The sequence below is a fragment of the Papio anubis genome, chromosome 4 (genome assembly GCF_008728515.1).
Source record: "Papio anubis isolate 15944 chromosome 4, Panubis1.0, whole genome shotgun sequence".
Taxonomy (NCBI): Eukaryota; Metazoa; Chordata; class Mammalia; order Primates; family Cercopithecidae; genus Papio; species Papio anubis.
Genome location: NC_044979.1, coordinates 51,213,777 through 51,239,759, shown reverse-complemented (window position 1 = coordinate 51,239,759; position 25,983 = coordinate 51,213,777). Strand labels below are relative to the sequence as shown.

Genomic DNA, 25,983 nt, shown 5'->3' with positions numbered 1-25,983 from the left:
CCACATGATTATCTCAGTAGATGCAGAAAAGGCCTTTGACAAAATTCAACAGCCCTTCATGCTAAGAACACTCAATAAACTAGGTACTGATGGAACACATCTCAAAATAATAAGAGCTATTTATGACAAACCCATAGCCAACAGCATACTGAATAGGCAAAAGCTGGAAGCATTCCCTTTAAAAACCAGCAGAAGACAAGGATGCCCTTTCTCACCACCCCTATTCAACATATTATTGGAAGTTCCGGTCAGGGCAATCAGGCAAGAGAAAGAAATAAAGTGTATTCAAATAGGAAGACAGGAAATCAAATTATCTCTGTTTCCAAATGACATGATTGTATATATAGAAAACCCCATTATCTCAGCCCAAAAACTCCTTAAACTGATAAGCAACTTCAGTGAAGTCTCAGGATACAAAATCAATGTGCAAATATCACAAGCATTCCTATACATCAATAACAGACAGAGAGCCAAATCATGAGCAAACTCCCATTCACAATTGCTACAAAGAGAATAAAAATACCTAGGAATACAATTTACAAGACATGTGAAGGTCCTCTTCAAGGAGAACTACAAACCACTGCTCAAGAAAATAAGATAGGACACAAACAAATGGAAAAACATTCCATGCTCATGGACAGGAAGAATCAATATCATGAAAATGGCCATACTGCCCAAAGTAATTCATAGATTCAATACTATTTCCATCAAGCTACCACTGACATTCTTCACAGAATTAGAAAAAACTACTTTTAATTTCATATGGAACCAAAAAAGATTCCATATAGCCAAGACAATCCTAAGCAAAAAGAACAATGCTAGAGGCATCACACTACCTGACTTCGAACTATACTACAAGGCTACAGTAACCCAAACAGCATGGTAATGATACCAAAACAGATATATAGATCAATGGAACAGAAATACAGACCAATGGAACAGGCCTCAGAAATAACATAATACATTTAGAACCATCTGATCTTCAACAAACCAGACAAAAACAAGCAATGGGGAAAGGATTCCCTATTTAATAAATGGTGCTGGGAAAACTGGCTAGCTGTATGCAGAAAACTGAAACTGGGCCCCTTCCTTATAGACTTTACACTGTTGGTGGGAGTGTAAATTAGTTCAACCATTACGTGGCTATTTCTCAAGCATCTAGAACTAAAAATACCATTTGACCAGCAATCCCATTACTGGGTATATATCCAAAGGATTATAAATCATTCTACTATAAAGACACATGCACACTTATGTTTACTGCAGCACTGTTCACAATAGCAAAGACTTGGAACCAACCCAGATGTCCATCAATGTTAGACTGGATAAAGAAAATGTGGCACATATACACCATGGAATACTATGCAGCCATAAAAAAGAATGAGTTCATGTCCATTGCAGGGACAAGGATGAAGCTGGAAACCATCATTCTCAGCAAACTAACACAGGAACCAAAAACCGAACATCACATATTCTCACTCATCAGTGGGAGTTGAACAATGAGAATACACGGACACAGGGAGGGCAACATCACACACTGGGGCCTGTTAGGGGGTGGGGCCAAGGGGGAGGGATAGTATATTTCTCCTAAGAAATATCTAACGTAGATAATGGGTTGATGGGTGCAGCAAACCACCACGGCACATGTATACCTATGTAACAAACCTGCATGTTCTGCAAATGTATCCCAGAACTTAAAGTATAATTTAAAAAAATAAAGAAAGAAAAAAAAAGAGCAAAGGATTTGAATAGACATGTCACCAAGGAAGACAGATAAATAGCCAAAAGGCACCACAGAAGATGCTCAATATCATTAGCCATTAGGAAAATGCAAATCAAAATGATAATGAGATACCACTTCATACCCAATAATGATACAGGAGACAGAAATTATTTAGGCAGATAATAATGGCAACAGAGTACTTGGCAGAATTTCCTTTTAAATGAAAAGCAGCCCCCAAATTATTTCTTTTCTAACAAAGAGCAGCCTGAAAAATCGAGCTGCAGACATAGATATGCAAGCTGGAAATTGAACAGGTGAATGCCAGCAGCTGTGTCAATAGAAAAGGGCTACCTGGAAGCCAAGTATGTTCAACATGAAGGCTCCATCTTTGGTTTTCTTTGTCACCACATGTAAAGATGCAGGCAACATGGCACCAGCCAGCCAGAGAACCCATCTGCATAATAAAAGATTAGGGTGGGGTGGCCAGCTTTTTCACATGCTATACAAGTGGCACACCCAGCCCTAACTAGTTTTTCGCACCTTATGCAAATAGCACACCTGGTCCAACCAATCTTTCATGCCCTATGTAAATCAGACACTGCCTCCTCAAGCTCATCTATAAAACCCACTGCATTTCACCATAAAAGTGGCAACCCAGTTCTCCAGGAACCCTCTCTCTGCAGCAGAGAGAGCTCTTCTCTTTCTTTCACCTATTAAACTTCCACTCTGAATCTCACTATTTGTGTGTCTGCGTCCTAGTTTTCTGTGGCTGTAAGACAACAAATCTCGGGTATTTACTCAACACAATGATGCCACTTCAATAAGATGGCAATATACTTAAAAAGTAGAGAAATTAGAATCTTCATACATTGTTGGTAACAATGGAAAACAGTACAGTTGCCTTGGAAATAGTTTGGCAATCCTCAAAATGTTAAACATAGAGTTAGCATATAACCTAGCATAATATGTTCTAGGTGTATACCCAAGAATTGAAAAAAAAAGTCCACATAAGTATTATTTATGCAACGTTTGTTCTTAGCAGTCTATTCAAAATAGTTAAAAAGTAGAAACAACCTAAATATTCATCAACTGATTAAAGGATAAACAAACTGAATGAACAAAAATGTGATATATTCATGTAATGATATATTATTTGACCATAAAAAGGAATGAAGTACCTAAGTCCTCATTAAACATCATCAACTGGCTCTTTTGACTTTAAGTGAAAACAATGGACCAGGGTGGCTCACTCCTGTAATCCCAGCACTTTGGGAGGCTGAGGAAGATGAATCACTTGAGTCCAGAAGTTTGAGACCAGCCTGGGCAACACAGTGAGAGACACTGTCTAAAAAAAATTAAAATTTAAAAAAAATTAGCTGGGCATGGTGGTACATGCCTGTAGTCTCAGCTATTCAAGAGGCTGCACTCCAGCCTGGATGACAGAGCAAGACCCTGTCTCAAAAACCAACAACAACAAAGCAACGTATAATAAGACCCATTTTCTACCTCCTCAGTTTATAACGAAATGACATGGACCTGCTGTATGTTCTTTATTAAAGTTGAAGTTTCTAAGAACCTATCAATGACATTAAATAAGAACTTACTGTACTGACACATGCTACAATATGGATGAATCTTGAAAATATTACATTAAGAAGCCAAAAGCTACATAATGAATGATCCATTTCTATTAAATGTTCTGAATAGGGAAATCCAAAAAGGAAGACTGCAGATTAGTGGTTGAGAGCTTGGCGTAGGGAAGTGTACAGAGGGAATAACTGCTAATGGGCATAGAGTTTCTTTTTTGGGTAATGAAAATATTCTGGCATTAGATAATATTATAGTATAATTAGATATTATATTCACAAGACACAATCTTGTGAATATAGTAAAAACTCCTAAACTGTACATGTTAAAGTGATTATTTTATGGTACATAACTTATAACTCAATTTTTAATAATGAGTGTGACTTCTAACAATGATGGAATAGGGTCAGACTTCCCTTTCCATTTTAAACAACTAGAAAACTGAACAAAATACACGAAATAATTTTAGGACAACAGGAATGAATAATCAGACAATAATTCCATAACAGAAAACGCAGGTCTGTGATCTTTGAGAGAAACAAGAAAATGAGCTTAACAATTGTCTCAGATTACCAATGGTAGACAATTTTCAGGCCACGGCAAAGGGAAGGGAAGGGAAGGGAAACAGAGCATGACAGTCTCTCTGAAGTTGGGAAGCAGAGATTACACTTCAAGAAAGCCAAAAAAGCTAGTGTTTGTGGGCAGAGAATTGGAGAAAAAGAAGCTGCAAAAAGAGACGTTGTGGAGATAAGCAGAAAAATAGCTGCAAGTCTTCTGAGTACCAATCTGTGCATGTGTGAGAGGAAGCACAGGAAAAGAAACACTGAAACAACTCACAGAGCTCACACATGTTCTCACCAACCACAGTAGAAAGACCTAATAGTAAACAGGGCTAAACTAGCCCTAGGTTAAAGGCTGTTCTGGACCTGTACTAACAAAGATTTAAAACTAAATCTCAAAAAGATCAATGGTGGCTCACACCTGTAATCCCAGCATTTTGGGCGGCCAGGTAGGAGTATCACTTGAGGCCAGGAGTTTGAGACCAGCCTAGGCAACATGGTGAGACTCCCATCTCTACAATAAATTAAAAAAAAAAAAATTAGCTGGGCATGGTAGTATGTGCCTGTAGTCCCAGGCACTTGGGAGGCTAGAGCAGGAGGATTGCTTGAGACCAGCAGTTGGAGGTTGTAGTGAGTCAAGACTGCCCCACTATACTCCAGCCCAAGTGACGGAGCAAGGCCTTGTCTCAAATAAAAAATTAATTAATTAATTAATTAATTAAGAAAAAAAGATCAAACTGATTCCAAGTAACTTAAGTGTGAACCAGAAAAAAGTCCAACACTATTTAAAAGAAATTTTAAATAATCTAGGAACTCTAAACACAAAATATACATTTCTAATATCCATTAAAAAATTACCAGGTATGTAAAGAAGCAAAACACATAAAACCCATAACAAGAAGAAAAGTCAATCAACAAAAATAAACCTAGAAATAATAAAGAATTAAATGTTAATTTATTTTATAGGCTGGGCACAGTGGCTCACGCCTATAATCCCAGCACTTTGGGAGGCTGAGGCAGGCGGATCACCTGAGGTCAGGAGTTCAAGACCAGCCAGGCCAACATGGTGAAACCCCATCTCTACTCAAAATACAAAAAATCAGCCAGGTGTGGTGGCACTTGCCTATAATCCCAGATACTTAGGAGGCTTCTTAGGCAGGAGAATCACTTGAACCCAGGAGGCGGAGGGTACAGCGAGCCACGATCATGCCACTGCACCCCAGCCTGGACGACAGAGCAGGATTGTGTCTGGGAAAAAAAAAAAAATTATAAACATGTATATCTTCAAGAAGGTAAATGAAAACATAAATGTCGGATGGACACAGTGGCTCATGCTTGTCATCCCAGCACTTTGGGAGGCCAATGTAGGTGGAATGCTTGACCTCAGGAGTTCAAGACCAGCCTGGGCAGCATGACAGAACCTGGTCTCTACAAAAAATACAAAAATTAGCTGAGTGTGGTGGTGCGTGCCTATAGTCTCAGCTACTCAGGAGGCTGAAGTGGGAGGATAGCTTGGGCCTGGGAGGCGAAGATTGCAATGGGTTGAGATCTTACCACTGCACTGCAGCCTGGGCAACAGAGTGAGACCCTGTCTTAAAAAAACAAACAAACAAACAAGCATACATATATGTGTGTGTGTGTGTGTATGTATGTATATAAATGAAATTGAAATATAAATGTCATAACAGAAAGAGAACATATAAAAAGACACAAACACAAATACTAGAGATGAAAACTATAGGCCGGGCATGGTGGCTCACACCTGTAATCCCAGCACTTTGGGAGGCTGTCAGGAGTTCGAGACCAGCCTGGCCAATATGTTAAAACCCTGTCTCTACTAAAAATACAAAAATTAGCTGAGCATGGTGGTATGCGCCCGTACTCCCAGCAACTCAGGAGGCTGAGGCAGAAGAATCGCTTGAACCCAGGAGGCGGGGTTGCAGTGAGCCGAGAACATGCCACTGCACTCCAGCCTAGGCAACACAGCAAGACTTCATCTCAAAAAAAAAAAAAAACAAAGAAAACTATATTAGGCAAAATTTTAAAACACACAGGATGAGATTAACAGCAGATTAGATACTTAATAAAAAAGGTTAGTAAATGTACAAGCAATTCCAGGTAGATTATAGATCTAAACATATGAGGCAAAACAATACATGTTTTTGAAGACATTATACAATATCTTCGTAACTTCAGAGTACAGAACATTATCTTGTGAGAATTTTTCATAAAAGAGAACTAACCATAAAAGAAAAACTGGATAAATTTAATTTCTCTCCAACAACACAGAAGAGCGAGGAGAAAAAAACGGGTAGGCACAGGGATATCTCAAACACACGTAATAGATGACTCACAAGAGGTTCAATCTCCTTAGTAATTAGTTCCTAGAAAAACAAAACCACAACAAGACACCACCACATACCTAAAATATTAGCAAAAACTAACAAGTCTGACAATACTAAGTGTTGGCAAGGATACAAACTGAAAGGAACTCTCATATACTGATAGCATATGTGGTATAACCATTTGGTAAAATAGTTTGGCATTATCTAATGAAGTTGAAAATCAGAAACCCTATAACCCAGAAATCTCATTCCCAGGATATAACTTATACAAAGGGGTATTACATGAGCCAACATATATTTGTGAAAAAGTTTTCACAGCCATATTATTCATAATGGTCCCAATCTGGAAACAATCCAAAGTCCATAAGCAGAATCTTCATATAATGACATATTCTACAGCAATAAAAATGAAACAAAACAATAAGCAAGACCAGGCATGGTGGCTCACGCCTGTAATCCCAGCACTTTGGGAGGCCGAGGCAGGTGGAACACTTGAGGTCAGGAGTTCGAGACCAGCTTGGCCAACATGGTGAACCCTGTCTCTACTAAAAACACGACAACAAAAATAGCCAAATGTGGTAGCGGGTGCCTGTAATCCCAGCTACTTGGGAAGCTAAGGCAAGAGAATCCTTGAACCTGGGAGGTGGAGGCTGCAGTGAGCCAAGATCACTCCACTGCACTCCAGCCTAGGCAACAGAGCACAACTCTGTCTAGAAAAAAAAAAAAAAAAGCAATATAGATGAATCTGAAAAAGGATACTTTCCAAAAAACAGGGTATTAAAGCATAATTTTTAGTTACAAAAATCAATGTGATATGTTTATGAGTGACATTAGTAAGATGGTAGAGGAAGACTTTCCAGGACTCCAGCTTGCGGACACATTAACTTGAACCACTATCCAAATTATCTTCACAAAAGTTAAACCAGGTGAGACATTATAGCACCTGAATATAGCACAGAAATAAAAAGAGACACACTAAAGAGAGTAGGAAGGACAGTGTCACATTATCTGTATCCCCCAATACAAGCCAGCTAGCAAGGAGACAGATGCTCGTTGAGCAGAGAAAAGAGAAGGAATTGAGCACTGGACTTTGCCTCAGTCCCTAACACTAGGCCTGCCCCATTAAAATCGTGTTGGGCAGGTTGCCCCTGCCCGACTCCAGGCCAGTACTTCCAGACTACACCACTACCAGGCTGGTCCCAGTGACCCCAGGTCCCAGACCAGCCCTCGGCTTCAGGCTAATCCCAACTCAGGCTCCAGGCCCAACCCAGCACCAGGCAACCCTGCATAGCCCAAGATGTCAGGCTAGCCCTAGTGCCAGGTTAGCACACAGACTTCCAGCACCAGGTCAGCCACTAAAGCCTCATGCTCCAGAGCAGCCCACGTGGCCCCAAACACCAGATCTGCCCCAGCATCAGGTTGGCACCTGTGGCCTCAGACACCAGGCCAACACCCACGGACACAGGCTCCAAGCCTGCCCTACGGGTCCACATTCCAAGTCAGCCCCTGCGGCCCCACACTCCAACAGACACAAAGTCCAGGCTCTTCGGGCAGGCCCAGGGTCCAGATCCATCCCAGCAGAACCCAGCCTCCTCTGGCAAACCCAGGGTCCAGGCTTATCGCAGAACCCAGTGCCAGGCCGGCTCCCAAGACCAGATGACTCACACCTGTCTCAGTGGCCCAGTCTCCAGGCCAGCACTCTCACCCAGCCTCTAGACAGACCCTCATGGCTCTAGGCACAAAGCAAGCATCCACAGACCCCAGCCTTCAGTGGATGCAGAGCCCAGGCTTACTTCAGCAGACCAAGGCTCCAGGACCACCCTCGCAAACCCAAGCTCCAGGCTAACCCTGGTAAACCCAGGACCCAGGCCTGACTCACAGGCTCCAAGCCCACCCCCATGGTCCCAGGAGACAGTGAAAGCCAGGCATTGTGGACTCAGATTCCAGGCCCATTCCCACGGTCCCAGGTGCCAGGCCCATTCCAGCAACTGGTTGGCTCCCGCAGATTCAAGCTCAAGGCCAGTCCCAGTGCCAGGTCAGCTCCCAAGGGACTAGGCTTCAGACCAGCTGCTGTGGAGTAGGCCCCGAATAGGTCCATTCCACAGGGGGCCAGCTTGGCACTGTGAACCCTGGATCTAAGTCTGCTCCAGCAAACTCATGACCCACATTTTCCCCAGTAAATATAGTCTGCAGACCAAACCTCATGGACCCAAGCACCAGACCTGTGCACCTGCTAACCTAGGTACCACAACAGCCTGCCTGAAGACACCAGCAGTAAGCCTGCTCACAGACCACACCAGAAAGCTTGCCTAGAATCTCTGGTCAGGCTAATTGGTGAATAACTTTCCCAGCCAAAGCCAGTCTGCAAAGAGTGGAGTAGTTCCTACTTCTACAAATGTGCAGGCACCAATACAAGGCAACAAGAATCACAATCAGGGAAACATAATACCACCAAAGGAACAAACATTAAAGAAATTGAGGTTTATGAACTGCCTGACAAATAATTCAAAATAACCATCTTTTAAAAACTCCATGAACTACAAGAGAATACAACTAGACAAGTACACAAAATCAGGAAAACAATAAGCAAACAAAATGGGAAGTTCAACAAAGACACAGAAACCACAAAAATGAACCAAACTGAAATTCTGGAGCTAAAGAACACAACGACTGAACTAAAAAAATTCCAAAGAAAGCTTCAACAATAGATTCAATCACACAAAAGAATCAGTGTGCTTGAAAAGGGGTTATTCGAAATGATCCAGCCTGAGGAACAAAAAGAAAAAAGAAAAAGAGTAAGGAAAACCTTTGAGAATTACGAGATGCCATCAAGCAATCCAATTTACATATCATGTGTGTCCCAGAAGGAGCAGAGAGAGAAGAAAGTTTATTTTAAAAAATAACAACAGGCCGGGTGTGGTGGCTCATGCCTGTAATCCCAGCACTTTGGGAGGCCGAGGCGGGCAGATCACAGGGTCAGGAGATTGAGACCACAGTGAAAGCCCGTCTCTACTAAAAATACAAAAAATTAGCCAGGCGCGGTGGTGGGCGCCTGTAGTCCCAGCTACTCAGGAGAAAGGCATGAACCCGGAAAGAGGAGCTTGCAGTGAGCCGAGATCGCACCACTGCACTCCAGCCTGGGCTACAGACCGAGACTCCGTCTCAAAAATAAATTAATAAATTAATAATAATAATAACAAAAACTCCCCAAATCTGTGGAAAGATAAAAAATATCCAGGTATAGGAAGCTCAAAGACCTCCAATCAGATTCAGTGTAAACAAGACTACCCCAAGATATATTACAATCAAATTGTAAAAAATCAAAAACAGAGAGGATCTTGAAAGCAGCAAGAGAAAAGAAGCACATCACATACAAAGGAATCCCAAGACAGCTATGAACAGATTTCTCACTAGAAATCTTATAAGCCAGGAGAGACAGGGATGATCTATTCAAAGTGTTGAAAGAAAATAGGCCGGGCGCAGTGGCTCACACTTGTAATCCTAGCACATGGGGAGGCCAAGGCAGGCAGATCACCCGAGGTCAGGAGTTCGAAACCAGCCTGGCCAACACAGTGAAATGCCATCTCTACTAAAAATACAAAAATTAGCCAGGCGTGGTGGCGGGCACCTGTAATCCCAGCTACTCGGGAGGCTGAGGCAGGAGAATGGCTTGAACCTGTGAGGCGGAGGCTGCAGTGAGCAGAGATCAGGCTACTGCACTCCAGGTTGGGTGACACAGTGAGACTCCATCTCAAAAAAAAAGAAAGAAAAAAACCAACAAATCAATATCGAAACAACAGACTTTAACTACACTCTAGACCAAACAAACCGAACAGACAAATACAGAACATTGCATCCAATAGTGGCAGAATACATGTTCTTCTTAAATGCACATGAAACTTTTTTCAGGATAGATCATATGTTAGACCAGAAAATAAGGCTTAACAAACTTAAGAAGACTGTGATCATATCAAATATCTTTTCCAACCACAATGGTATTAAACTAGAAATCAATAAAGGATGGATTTTGAAAAATTCACCAAAAAAATTCTCAAAAAAAAAAAAAAAAAAAACATGCTTATGAGCAACCAATGGATCAAAAAAGAAATTAAAAGATAAATTTTAAAATATCTTGAGACAAATGACACAATATACCGAAAGTTATGGGATGCAGCAAAAGCAGTACTAAGAAGAAAGTTTATAGCAATAAATGTCTACATCAAAAAAGATTTCAAATAAATAACCTAACATTAAACTTCAAGAACTAGCAAAAGAACAAACAAAGCCCAAAGTTAGTAGAAGGAAGAAAATAATAAAGATCAGGGCAGAAATAAATGAAATATAGACTAGGAAACAATAAAGATTAATAAAACCAAGAGTTGTGTTTTGGGTTTTTTTTTTTTTTTTTTGAGACAAGGTCTTGCTCTGTTGCCCAGGCTCCAGTACAATGGTGCAATCTCGGCTCACTGCAACTTCTACCTCCCAGGCTCAAGCAGTTCTCCCATCTCAGCCTCCCGAGTAGCTGGGACTACAGGCATGTCACCATGCCTTGCTATAAGAGTTGGTGTTTTGAAAAGATAAATAAAATCAATAAAACTTTAGCTAGACTAAGAAAAAAAAGAAGTCTCAAATAAAGCCAGAAATGAAAAAGAAAACATTATAATTGATATTACAAAAATATAAAGAATTATAAGAAACTACCATGAACAATTATATGACAACAAATCAGATAACTTAGAAGAAACTGATACATTTCTAGACATATACAACTTACCAAAATTGAATCATAAAGAAATAAAATCTTAACAGATCAATAGAGAGTACACAGATTAAATCAGTAATAAAAAGTCTCCTAACAAAGAAAAGCCCAGGACTTGATGGTTTTACTGTTGAATTCTACCAACCATTTAAAGAAAAACTAATACCAATCCTTCTAAAACTCTCCCCAAAAAACCAAAGATGGAAACATATTTCTAAATTCATTTTATCAGGCCAATATTACCCTTCTGTCAACGCCAAAGACACTACAGGAAAAGAAAATTACAGGTCAGTATTCCTGATCAACACAGATGCAAAATCTTCAACAAAATACTAGCCAATCGAATTCAGTAGCACATTAGAATAATCACGCCCCATGATCAAGTGAGGTTTATCTCTGGGGTGCAGAGATGGTTCAACATGTGCAAATCAATAAATGATATACCACATTAACAGAATGAAAGGCAAAAACCATACCATTTTGATAGACGCAGAAAAGGCACTTGGTAAAATTCAACAACACATCATGTTTAAAACTCAAAAAAAATTGTTATAGAAGGAATGTACCTCAACACAATAGAGGCCATATACGACAAGCCCACAACTAACATCATAATCAACAGTGAAAAGTTGAAAGCTTTTCCTCTAAGATCAGGAACAAGACAAGCATGCACACTCTCACCACTACTATTCATCAACATAGCCACTGGAAGTCCTGGCCAGTGCCATTAGGCAAGAGAGAAATAAAAGGCACCCAAACCTGAAGGGAAGTAAAATTGTCCCTGTTTGCAGACAGCATGACCCTTTAGATAGAAAAGTAGATAAAGGACCCTAAAAACTCCATCAAAAGAGTGCTAGAAAAAATGCATACAGTAAAGTCAGAGGATACAAAATTAACATACAAAATCAGTAGCATTTCTATACACTAACAACGAACTATCCAAAGAAATAATTAGAAAAACAATCCCATTTCCCATTTACAAGAGCTACAAAAAAAAAAAAGTTAGAAATAAATTTAACCAAGGAGGTGAAGCATCTATACACTGAAAGGTAAAAAACATTGATGAAAGAAATTGAAGAAGATATAAGTTAATAAACAATTATATACTGCAATGACAGTGAAAATAATTCACTTTAGATTTGTATTTTTTGAGCTAGACATCTTAAGGCTTTTTAGTATTGTTTTCTCCTTTTCTCTTATCTTCTGTTCCCATTCTCTTACTTCTTCCAAACTCATACTCTTCAATTTTGTCCACTTATGAAAACAAAATGAATAATAAGGTCTAAAGAAACAAAAGTAAGAAACTACCTGAAGTCTTGCTAGTTGTGCAGTACGGGCAACTATCTTATTGTATGGTTCAACAATTTTTGCTTTTATCCTAAAGAAAAAGAAAAGAGAGGAGTCAGAATAAAATCATTTTCAAAATATCAATGGATAAAAATATTCCCATTTCATTTATTTATAAAATTAAGAACAGTACCTATCAACAGCTCCCTGTAAAGCCCCAATTCTCGTCTGCATCATCTGAAGAACACCTAGGAAAACATAAGCTTACATTGGCTTTACAAATTTACAGGGCATCCAACTGGGTAAAAAGTTTAATTAAAAGAAAATACATGCATATATAATTTTAACTTTTTCTGTCACCATCCTAATCCAAGCAACCAATATCTTTTACCCACACTGCTGTAAAAGCCTGTAACTGGTCTCCCCCTCCAATCTTTGCCTCACAAAAGAAGCCTGACAGGGAATGGAAACTGACTGCTTAATGGATGTGGGGTTTCCATTTGGGGTGATGGAAAAGTTCTGGACCTAGATAGTGAGGATGGTCGCACAACACTGTAAATGTACTTAACGCCACTGAATTGTATGCTTTAAAATGCTAACAACGATAAATTTTATGTTACATATATTTTAATACATTACCAAAAAAGTATGACTGATCCTCCATGATATCCCCTTTGCCCCATCACTCCTATATTAAAACTATAGCCCACAGCTTAATCTACAACTCTCTAGGCTTACAACATGAGGAAATTTTCACAAAATTGGAAAAATATTTTCAGGAAGATCAAGCTTAAATTTTATTATTTAGGCTTTCAATTAGTACAGATATTTAATTATTTTGAAGGCCATTCTTTAAAATTCAGTTTCTATATCCAACTGGCATAGTTGTTTTGAAAGCATAGTAATAGCTAAATTTAAGTATAGACATGTCGTCATATTTTAAGTGAAGTAATGTTAGAACAAATAAACATTCCTATCAGCATACAAGTATAATAACACAGTTTAGTCCAACAGAATCCTCTCTGAACCAAAGATTCCCACTTTTGCGCTGGTTTTGTGGTGTATTCACCACAAACTGCCAAGAATAAACTGCCGTTACTTATAACCATTTTCTTACATCATATTCTCTCCACAACCCAGTCTCAATGGGTTTCCACCCATACTCCACCACAACAGATCTTATCAAGGTCACCAGAAATCTACGAGTTGCCAAATTCTATTGTTAGTTCTGTCTTAACCTTGTTCAAGCTCTCAGAAATTCACAGCAGTTGACTACTCCCTTTCTGAAACATTTTTTTGTCTAGGCTTTCAAATCAACACACTTCCTGGGTCTCCTATTATCTCATTAGTTGTTCCCACTTCTCCTCTGGCAGACCTCTACATGTGCTGGAGTACCCCAAGATGTGATCCTCAGCCATCTGCTCTTCTCCATCTACAATCTTTCAGGAATTTCATTCAACTCCAAAGTTTTAAATAGCTCTGTTCAATAAAATACTGATTTTATACACACACACACATATACAGACGTATACACATATATCTATGTAAAAAGATTTTCTTTATATATCTGCCTATGTTCTCATTCCCTATCTCTCTGCCCTCTTTCTCTCTCTTCCTACTGTTACATCAAATTTAAGATACCCAAGATAGTTTATGCCCTACCTTGCAACCCATCAAAAATCACACTTCTCTCCAGGCTATGACATCTCCATTACTCATACCATCATCTATCTATCCAATTTTTGAGACCAAAATCCTAGGAATAACTCATGGTGACTTTTTTCCATCAGCTCTTTCATCTGCCATCAACAAATCCTATCAGCTTTGCCTACATTTTACTCCATCTGCCACCCCTCTAATCCAAGGCATCATCAACTTAAACTATTCTAATATCAGGGACACTAGTTTGGAAGCTTCCACCATTGCCTTTTTCTATAGAGCTATCAGAGTAAACTATTCAGAGTATTAATCTCATCATACAATAACCTGATTAAACTCTTCCAATGGTTGGCCAGGTGCAGTGGCTCAAGACTGTAATCCCAGCACTTTGGGAGGCCGAGAGGGGCGGATCACGAGGTCAGGAGATCGAGACCATCCTGACTAACATGGTGAAACCCCGTCTCTACTAAAAATACGAAAAACTAGCCGAGCGAGGTGGCGGGCACCTGTAGTCCCAGCTACTCAGGAGGCTGAGGCAGGAGAATGGCGTGAACCCGGGAGGCGGAGCTTGCAGTGAGCCGAGATCTGGCCACTGTACTCCAGCCTGGGAGACAGAGCAAGACTCCGTCTCAAAACAAAAAAAAAAAAAACAAAAAACAAAAAACAAAAAACTCTTCCAATGGTTTACCACTGCATTGAGAATTAAATCCAAATTCCTTCCCAAGAACCTCATCTACGATTCTCTCCCTCCTTCACTATTCTGGGCTACTTTCTGCCCCACAAACATGGCAAGTTAATTCCTGCTTTCCCATTTATTGTTCAGTCTTCTCTCCAAATCTTCCCGTGATGGCTCCTCCTTATCTTAGATCTTGACTCAAATGTCATCTTCTCAAAAAGGCCTTCCCTCGCCTTCATCCATCCCCATCACCTGTTTCATTTCTCTGCAGAATTTACAAATAAAATTTTTCTTTCTGTTTTCTGAGATACAGTCTAACTCTATTGCCCATGCTGGGGTGCAGTGGCATGATCTCAGCTCACTGCAACCTCTGCCTCCCAGGTTCAAGCAATTCTCATGCCTCAGCATACAAGTAGCTGGGATTACAGGCATGATCCACCATGCCCAGCCCTATTTTCTATCTGTACTTTTTTTTTCAATCTACCTCCAGGACCAGAACATAGTTCCAAAAGGACAGTGACTTTGTCTATCGTTCACATGTGCCTAGTACTTAACAAGTTCTTAATTACTATTTGATGGCCTGAATGAAAAAATAAATGAATGAGGCTACTTTTTTTTTTTTTCTGAGACGGAGTCTCGCTCTGTTGCCCAGGTTGGAGTGCAGTGGCGCGATCTCAGCTCACTGCAAGCTCCGCCTCCCAGGTTCACACCATTCTCCTGCCTCAACTTCCCAAGTAGCTGGGACTATAGGCGCCCACCACCACGCCCAGCTAATTATTTGTATTTTTAGTAGAGACGGGGTTTCACCACGTTAGCCAGGATGGGAGGCTACCTCTTTTTATATTACAAGCTTAATAAATATTTCTCAAAATTCCATGAAAACAAAAACTCTATTGCTATAGCTTTCTGAAACCTAGCAAATTCTCAAAGTAATATTTGGAAGAATATTTTAAAAAAGAACATTTTTAAATAAAATAGGCTTAAACATACCTCCAAACTACTTACATGGTAAAAAATTTTACATATTTAGGAGAATAAAGCAGATGAAGTAGATGCTAAAATAATATTCAATTTTTCTAATATGTATATACACCACACTTATTTTTCAGCATCTCAAAATAACATTCTAGTAAATACTTAGAAAGACACATCATGCTAAAGTGAATACTAAGCAATTCACACTTAAAGTTTTTTATTTTATTTATTTTCTGAGACAGGGTCTAGGGTCTTGCTCTGTCACCCAGCCTGGAGGGCAGGGACACAATCACAGCTCACTGCAGCCTCAACCTCCTTGGCTCAAGCAATCCTCCTACATCAGCCTCCCAAGTAGCTGGGACTAGAAGCATGCACCACCATGCCAACCTAATGTTTTATTTTTTATAGAGATAGAGTCTCATTATGTTGCCCAGGCTGCTCTTGAATTCCAGGATCAAGTGAACCTCCCACCCTGGCCTCCCAGAGTGCTGGGATTACAGGCGTGAGCCACTGCACCCTGGCCTACACTTCAATATTTTATGTTCAAATAATCTAGTGAATATTCTGAGATAATCATAGGAATAAAGTAGCCAACCTTTGTACTCTACACACTTGTACAAGACATAATCATTCTAATTCAGTCTAGCAGTGTATTTCAAATATTTTAATCTTTGAAGAACATCCTGGGAAAAACAAGCACATTAAAGAACTAGAACACATATTTAACAGCCACAGTGAGAAATATTTCTGTTGTGGTGATTCATCTAGACCTATATACACTCAATGTACTACCATGCCATCCTTATAAATAAAAAACTAGCATGTTTTAAAAATTGCCATTAAAGTATTACTTGCTCTCAGAAATGTATAAAAATATTATGAGATTTAAACACATAATTAAAACTAGTGAGCTTCTGCACAACCAAAAAAACTATCAATAGAATAAACAGACAACCTACAGAACAGGTGAAAATGTTTGCAAACTATGCATCTGACAAAGGTCAAATATTCAGAATTTATAAGAAACTTAATTCAACAAGCAAAAACACAACTCCATTAAAAAGTGGGCAAAAGACAAAAAGAGACATTTCTCAAAAGAAGGCATACATGCAGGCAACACACACATAAAAAAAATGCTCAACATCACCAATCCTCAGAGAAATCAAAACCACAATGAGATACCATCTCACACCATTCAGAATGACTATTATTAAAAAGTCAAAAAACAACAGATGATGGTGAGGCTACTGAGAAAAAGGAATGCTTATATGCTCTAGGTGGGAAGGTACAGCCACCGCGGAAAGAAGTTTGACAATTTCTCAAATAACTCAGAACTACTATTCGACCCAGCAATCCTGTTACTGAATATACATTCAAAAGAAAATAAATTGTTCCACCATAAAGACACATGCACTCATATGTTCATCGCAGCACTATTCACAATAACAAAGACATAGAATCAACCTAGGTGCCCATGCACAGTGAATTAGATTTTAAAAACATGGTACATATATACCATGGATACCACACAGCCATAAAAAAAGAATGAAATCATGTCCTATACAGTAATATGGATAGAACTGAAGGTCATTATCCTAAGCAAATTAAGGCAGGAAGAGAAAAATCAAATACCACACAGTCTCACTTATTAGTGGGAGCTAAACATCGGGTACTCATAGACTTGAAGATGACAACAATAGACAATAGGGACTACTAGAGGAGGGAGTACCTAACTGTTGGGTACTATGCACACTACCTGGGTGACAGGATCATTTGTATCCCAAACCTCAGCATTATACCATATTCTCAGGTACAAACCTACACATATACCCCCTGGATCTAAAATAAAAGTTGAAATGACTAAAAATAATAATTAATTTCCAGTACTAAGTCAATCAGTACTTAGAGCTTCTTAATTTTCCTAAGAACCTAGTCAGACATGTATTCCAGATTTCAAACAACTATTTCCAAAAATATTAAGTTCTTCATCAGGGTATCTTAGAAATACTGTACATGCTGAGAATAAGTTAATATCTTTTGGTACATAAGAAATACTGGGGGAAGCATTACAGAATATTACATCACAGAAAACAATATCCTCTCTCAATAATGTGATCAACATAGGGAAAAACCACTTATCTTTATTTTGATGTACAATGATTAAAAATAGTAATCACAATAATGTAAAACACAATAGTAACAATTCATATTTATGAGATGTAGTTTAATTTAATCAAGAGGGAATGAAAAATTCATAAAATATTTAGTCAAACAAAAATAAGCAGATTTGTAAAAATAAAAATCCAATTATTATTCGACTATACTTTCATTAAAAAGAGTTGCAGAAAAGGCTCCAAGAAAGGCAAAAATAAGAAAAAAATTCCAGCCTCCTTCCAGTACTACCCACTCTGGTATTGTTGATGTTTTTATTGTTTTAATTAACTAACACAGGTGCACTAAATATGTGCAGGCATTGTTCTAAGTATCTTGCTAATTCATTTAATCCTCAGAATAATGCTATGTTAGTACATACTAGACTCTTTTACAAATAGGAAAACTGAGGCAGAGAAGGGTTAACTAACTTGCCCAAAGTCAAACACCTAGTAAGTAGTAAAACAAGGATTTGAACCCAGATCATGTAGCTCAGGGGCCAGCAAAGTTTTACTAAAGTTTTACTGAAACACAGCCACACACATTTGTTTTCATATTATCTGGCTACTTTCACTCTACAATGGCAGAGTTTAGTAGTTGCAACAGAGACTATGTGGCTGGCAAAGTCTAAAATACTTCCCATCCAAAGTAGCTTGCCAAAGCTTGCCAATCCCTGGTCTAGTCCTACATAATCTCTAGCAGTTAATAGAAATATACCTTCCAACGACTCAATCCCAGTTGCTTGTGCCAGTAAATCTTCATGTCTTGCAACAACCTGAAAATCAAAAACAAATGATTAGCTTTTGCTCTGTTAGATATTTTTCCTTGTAACCACAATGTAGAATGGAAGGTCTCGCTTGGAGTAGAAATGAGGCAAATACAAATACAAAAGAAAAAAACACAGGTTTTTAAGGTGTGTCTGAGATGAGTTATAAGCAGGAACACACATACATTTACAGTTCAACACAGAGCAAGAGGAGTTAAAGCCTTTTCTTAGCCCTGTCTTAGTCTGTTTGGACTACAAACACAAAATATCTTAGACTGGGTAATTTACAAACAGAAGAAATTTTTATTGCTCACAGTTCTAGGGGTTGGGAAATCCAACAACAAGGCACTGGCAAATTCAGCATCTGGTGAGAACCCATTCCTCATAGATGGTACCTTGTATCTATCTTCACATGGTGGAAGGGGCAAACAAGCTTCCTCGGGCCTCTCTTAGAAGGGCACTAATCACCTCCCAGAGCCCCTAGCTTTTAATACTATCATATTGGAGATTAAGTTTCAACATATGAATGTTAGGGGAACACAAACATTCAGGTAAGCCCCTTGCTATCTTAATGAAATGCACAAGTGGAGTTGTGCCAAAAAATGTACAAAACCAGCTCATTGTTGCCACACCATTACTATGTTTTCCCTTTAAAGAATATTTTCAAACAACAGGTTCTCTTTGTTCTTGAATTTGATTCAGCACCACCAAGGCCACATCCTACTCTGGAAAGATACAGCACTCAGTGCTCACCTATACCTGAACATCTCTCTGCTTCCAGTTTCCCAGTGTCACACACCCACAGCAAATCCTTTTCCCTATAGATGTTTGATACTTTTATGAAAATTAGGGCACTGCAGATGGCCAGAACAAAAAAACCAAGAAGGTTACAAGTTAAAGGCCACATGCAAGAGATTCCCAGAAACATCAAGAAATCATTCAAATCTTTAGAATAATGCAGGAATCCTTATTATTGTGTGCCTTTTATTCCAATGAATATGAAGTTTCATGTCTAGTTTGCTGACTGAAGTTCTTAATCACCAAAGATTAATTCACTGGAACCCCTAAATCCTCCACTTTGTCCTGTTTCAGATATCACTGTCATTCTGTCAAGTATCTTTCTCTCGTATCTACTCAAAGTATTACCCTTGGTCATCTCAGTCTGTTACTTGTAAGGTTCCCAGAAGATGTCCAAATTTTTCCCAGTCTACGGATACAGTCCTCAATATGTCCATCTTAACAAGACAAACTTTCTTAAAATTATCTATTCTCTTTTATCACTAGTAATACTTTGGTAAGGTTAAAAAGCCTGAAACTATAGTTTCATAGACTCCCTTGCAACCAATTAAATGATTTTTCCAAGAGTTGTGGAAGACAAGAGAGAGGAAAGCTAGGCCAGGCACGGTGGCTCACACCTGTAATCCCAGCACTTTGGGAGGCCGAGGTGGGTGACTCATTTGAGGTCAGGAGTTTGAGACCAGCCTGGCCAACATCGTGAAATCCTGTCTCTACTAAAAATACAAAAAAATTAGCCACGTGTGGTGGTGCACGCATGTAGTCCCAGCTACTTGTGAGGCTGAGGCACAAGAATCATTTGAACCCGGGAGACAGAGGTTGCAGTGAGCCGAGATTGCGCCACTGTACTCCAGCCTGGGTGACAGAGCAAGACTCTGTCTCAAAAAAAAAAAGAGAAAGAGAGAGAGGAAAGCTTACTGTTTCAGCTAGTAATAAAGGTTCTGAGACCTGAGAATTTAGACACAGTTAAGAGAACCACATTGACCACTCCAGTATTTAGTCATCAGGTATCTAGAAGCAGAATTTTAGCACTGGCATGGAAGGTAAGAACAGGTACTTCCAGGCCTCTGTATTGTATCTGTGGTAATTCCTTCAACTCAGTCCACTAGCTATTCACCCAACAATTTTATAAGTATCCAAACTCTCTGTATGAAGTGTCTTTCTTAGAGTGATTTCTAGTTCCTGCACTAAACCCTAATAGTAAATATTTTACAGTTTTAGACATCTCACTGATATAGACTACTGAGACTCCCAGACTTCCTCTACTTCACATCCTAGGCTACTATAACTTCTCTCTCTCTCTCTCTCTCTTTCTTTTTTGAGACAGAGTCTTGCTGTTGTTGCCCAGGCTTGAGTGCAACGGCACGATCTCGGCTCACTGCAAGCTCCACCTCCCAGGCTGAAGTGATTCTCCTGCCTCAGCCTCCCAAGTAGCTGGGATTACAGGCACCCGCCACCACGCCCAGTTAATTTTTGTATTTTTAGTAGAGATGGGGTAGTGCCTGTTGGCCAGGCTGGTCTGGAACTCCTGACCTCGTGATCCTCCCACCTTGACCTCCCAAAGTGCTGGGGTTACAGGCATGAGCCACTACGCCTGGCCTAAACGTGTTTTCTAAGTATCTGCCAATAAAGATTGAAATCAAATTATATATAATCAGACTTTTAGAGTTAAAATGACCTTAGAAGTCATCCCAGTCCTATCTAAGCCACTCAAAGAAACTAAGACACACAAAAAATCAAGTGGATATGTCTCAGGTTATACCAAATCTATGTTTCCTGGTAAACGATTGATGTTTCATACATATGTTCATTCATTTAAATACGTATTAAATACCTACTCTATCAAAGGCAACACTAGAAATTATACCATAAAATCGCCCTATAAAAATTACACAATTTTAGGAGAGGAAGGAATCTTCAAAGTTATCTACTATAGTCTCCTCTTCCTCTTGCTTATTCCAACCCATCTGATAGATTAAAAAACAAACAAAAAAGCTAGACTTAAAGACATTAAGTGAGATTAAAGTCAGTTAACAGCATAGCTAAAAGTAGGACCCGTCTCCTAACTTCTCATATTGTATCTTACTCAGAATAACATTTATCAACTTTCTGTAACTTCAGCAAATGCTACATTTTGTGCTTATAAAGTATGAATTGCCAATGTAACATCCCAATTTTTTCTTATTCACATTGTTTTACTTCCAAAATTCCATTTTCTATTATCTTTATCGAACACATCCTATTTTTTGCCCACTAAATTCATTGCACAGCAGTTAAGGTGGTGAACAGGAAGTATGAATGAAAGGCTTTGGTGAGGTGGTATATTAGTTTTTTAACAAACAAAAAGTGGTTTACAGAAAATTTCAAAAATTTACTTTGAAAAATAAGTCACACTGGTAAGTATGCACTTCTTCATGTAAATATGCATTTGTATTTAATAAGATTACAAAAATGCTAAATTATCACTTTAGGCTAAATATCCATAGGGACCCTGAAAATCAGAATTACCTGTAAGTGTAGTTCTTTGTCCAACTGACTGATTCCTTGGGCAAGTTTTGCTAGTTGTTCAGCAATTACAGCTTGATGAATAGATTGAGAAGTGTAAGTCTTTACATCAAAGTCTTCGTTTAAAAAGTCACTATAACACTCTGGATTGGGGAAAAAATAAAGAAAAGTCCTTAATTACCCTGTACTAAACCAGTTATTAAACAACAGAACAATGATAATCATAATTAACATATTTTGATCCCATACTCTGAACCACTCCACTACACTGCTTAATGCTTACTTTTATCATGACCCAACAAGAAGTATAACATTGAGAAAGAGATTAAAAACATAACTACTGGCCAGGCGCAGTGGCTCACGCCTGTAATCCCAGCACTTTGGGAGGCTGAGGCGGGTGGATCACCTGAGGTCAGGTGTTCAAGACCAGCCTGTCCAACATGGTGAAACCCCGTCTCTACAAAAATACAAAAATTAGCTGGGCATGATGGCAGGTGCCTGTAATCCCAGCTACTCGGCAGGCTGAAGCAGAAGAATAGCTTGAACTCGGGAGACAGGTTGCAGTGAGCCGAGATTGTGCCATTGCACTCCAGCCTGGGTAACAGAGCGAGACTCCATCTCAAAAAAAACCAAAAAACAAAAAAAAAACTACTAGCTATAACTATTAATGCAACACAACAAGATCATTGCCAGTGAAAAGACAACAGGAAAATTGGCTATATATATAAAATATTTATGGCCTCAGATATCTCTAGATCAATACACAAATACTGTTACAGCAAAGTAAATTTGGAATTTTAGTAACAATAGGAAATATAAATTTATAGGTGTTACTGAAATTTAGGATTTATGAGTGAAATATGTTAACGGAAAGAAAAGTTGTTTAAAATAGGCCCCTAATAGACAGAAAACAGAAGTAATTCTAGATGTTAAAAAGATATCCCTCAATATAGAAATCCACAAATCTATGGATGAAAGAAAAATTAAGAGAATTGAAAGTTTAAAAATAGATACCCAGAAGGGAGCTCATGGTAACCATGTACCAAATCTCCTAATGATATAGTAGATACAATTAAAGCTGCCTTCTGAGAGATGATGAAACAAGCAAAATAGAGTACTTATAAGAAAACCTAATTGTCTACATCCGCTATAATGTATGCTCCAAGAGGGAAAGAAGGTCTTTGTTTTGTTTGCTAACTCATCTTCAGTGTCTGAACAATACCAGACACATGGCACGTTCCATGAATTAACAAATCTATACATCAGCTGATAGTATCATTCTGGTAACAACAACAACAAAAATAAAGTCTCATACTCTTGATTACTCTTAAAATGTAGTGGAATGAAAGAAGGAAACTGCTACTTGGCTACTTTTAAGTCTGAGAACCACATTTCCTTCTAATTTGCCAAGTGCTTCTCAGAACTAAGAACCCTGTCAGCCAGACAAATGAAAAAAAGCCCTTCCAAGCAAAGGGAAGGCTCAGCAGTGGCAAATGCCATGGCATATTTTGAGAAATAAGGGGAATACTGATTTCAGTGTGTCTAGATCGTAGCACGTGTATATTGGGCAGAAATGGTAAAGAATGACAGATGTGGTTCCCAAGGTTGGAGGGCAGTTTGAAAAGAGGTTTGTAAGACATTCAAAATGTTTAACCATATCTCGTTTAAGCCAAGAAACTGCACTATCAGCTTTATGTTCCAAAACAATAATCCTGGCAGCTGTATAGAGGATGATGGAAAAAGGATTAGTCACACAGCAATGTGCTGAAGTTGCCTCTTCCGGCTCTTGAGCACTGACTGTTAAATTTTCAGGAATTCTGTGAGCCAGTTGACCTTTCACACAGATATCTTAAAATCTACGATGGTGAGAGTATTTACACCATGGCAATCAGCAAACACTACAAAATCAGGGCTTTTTCTATTTTCCCACAAAGCCAATTAACAATATACCCAAGAAATACAACCACAGAGGCCAGTAAAGTACTATGTTAACAGCCTAAGTGACATAATGAAGGCCTGAATAAGACCTGAATAAGTGGCACTAAGAACGTCAAAGTGACAAATTTGACAAATATTCACACTGCATAGGATGTAGGACTTACTGACAAGCTGAAAATGGGTGATCAGGTAAAACAAACAAGGATGATTCCCAAATTTCTTGATTAAGTAACTGATATAGGAAATTTAGTTTTACACTAAGTTAGACCACTAGACACTGAACACACAAAGACGAACATAAACCTCTGCCTCCAAAGAATTCATAATTTACAAGGGGAACAAGCACACATTTACCTAACAACACAGTAAACACAGATACAGAGACTACCAGAGGAAAAGATTAGGAGAGAATAGAAAAAGTGATTCCATTTCATTTTTTCATATGTAAAACTTGTACTATTTGTTCATATGTAGGTTTTCATGTGTATTATAGAACTGGCACTACTTGTTTACTATCAAAATAGAAATGTCCATACAGGTTATGGAACGGCATATCATAATAAAATTAAGATAGAAATGTCCAGTAGGCAGTTAAAAATATAGTTTTATAATTCAGAAGACAGGTAAAGATCATACTGAAACCACAGAAAAGACCAGATGATTCAGGAAAAAAAGTTTTAGAATGCACAGAAAGGCAGAAAAATGAGGAAGACAGGAAAGTTGGGGGTGGAGAGAGAAAATGAAAGCAATCAAAGAGACTAAAGAGTGCTCAGGGAGAAAGAAAGAGAAACAAAAAAGAATGGCAAAAGCCAAAAGAAGGGATAAAGAAAGTTAGTAGTAGTAGTATCACAGAGCTTACAAAGATCAAACACAACAGGATGTGGCATTTGAGGGCTTACAGCCTTTAAAGAGATGAATTATATAATGCTTCTCTTTTATAGTTTCCTCATTCCTATAGGAGACATATCATAAACACCTCACCAATTTTCATACTATGCATCTGTGCTCACCAAGCCTATCAATTCGATACTGTCACTAGCCAAATCCCTAATACAGTGAATCAAAGTTTCTGCTGGAAATGCTTACTTCCTCAGGAATGTTGGGGGTGGGAGGGGTAACAGAGACAGCTTAATTCAGAACAAACTGAACTACAAGTATCTACAGGAACCTGGAAAAGAGCACTTAGAGAATTAAGAATTTTTTAAAAGCACAGCACCCATAAACCACATGAAAAAAGTATTTCAAGAAAGGAATTAAATGCTATTACAAGTTAAAGGAAAGGACCAAAAAAGTGTCCATTTGTCGTATGTGCAAGAAAATCATTGGAAACCTTGCAAAGTTATTTCAATGGCACAGATTGAGGGTGATTGAGTCCCTAGGAAACAGGAAGAAAAAATCCAGAGCAAAGTAGGAGGGACTATCCTTAGAAAGGAGCAGAGACTTGGCTGGGCATGGTGGCTCACGCCTGTAATCCCAGCACTTCGGGATGCCAAGGTGGGCAGATCACGAGGTCAGGAGTTCGAGACCATCCTGACTTAATACGGTGAAACTCCGTCTCTACTAAAAAATACAAAAAAATTAGCTGGGCATGGTGGCGGGCGCCTGTAACACAGCTATTCGGGAGGCTGAGGCAGGAGAATGGCGTGAACGCGGAAGGTGGACCTTACAGTGAGCCGAGATCGCGCCACTGCGCTCTAGCCTGGGCGACAGAGCCAGACTCCGTCTCAAAAAAAAAAAAAAAAAAGAAGAAAGAAAGGAGCAGAGACTCCACTTCTGTTGCAATTGAAAAGGCAAGGGGAAAAAGGTGCAATGGATGGTTATAGGTTGAAGTTAAATTTATAGCTTTGATGGGCAAGAAATGGAGAAAGTTCACATCTGATGGCTCCTTTTTTTCTCCCCAGGGAAGCTGAAAGTCATTTGTTGAGCTTGAAGGAAAAGGTTTGTAAAGGATAAAGAAGATTTAAATAATCACTGTGGAGAACAGCCGAGAACCAAGGAGGAAAATACAGAAGGCAGAATTGAAGACTGTTTACCCTCCAAGAACTGATTACAATTCCTGAAATACACCCTACTGAAACATATATCCAGTGTTTGGACTGTATTGTCCCTTCCACTGTTCACCTGGGGAAGTCCTATCTACAGTTTAAAACGTCTCCACCTAGAAAGCCTTTTCTGACATTTCCTAACCAGTTCCCAACCCCCAGTTATCATTCTCCTCTATATTAATGCTCTACTTTATACACAATCCAATTGCTAT

General features: G+C 39.0%; 1 protein-coding gene across 1 annotated transcript in view; it reads right to left on the bottom strand.

Moving 5' to 3' along the window:
- The window catches only part of COG5 (component of oligomeric golgi complex 5), a 363,081-nt gene that overhangs the window by 334,928 nt on the left and 2,170 nt on the right, over window positions 1-25,983 (bottom strand). Inside the window, exons 2-5 of the mRNA XM_031665852.1 lie at window positions 21,792-21,931; window positions 18,440-18,497; window positions 12,455-12,509; window positions 12,283-12,352 (exon numbers count right to left, since the gene is read on the bottom strand). Of these exons, the coding sequence (XP_031521712.1) occupies window positions 12,283-12,352; window positions 12,455-12,509; window positions 18,440-18,497; window positions 21,792-21,931 (323 nt within the window). The remainder of the gene's footprint in view (window positions 1-12,282; window positions 12,353-12,454; window positions 12,510-18,439; window positions 18,498-21,791; window positions 21,932-25,983) is intronic.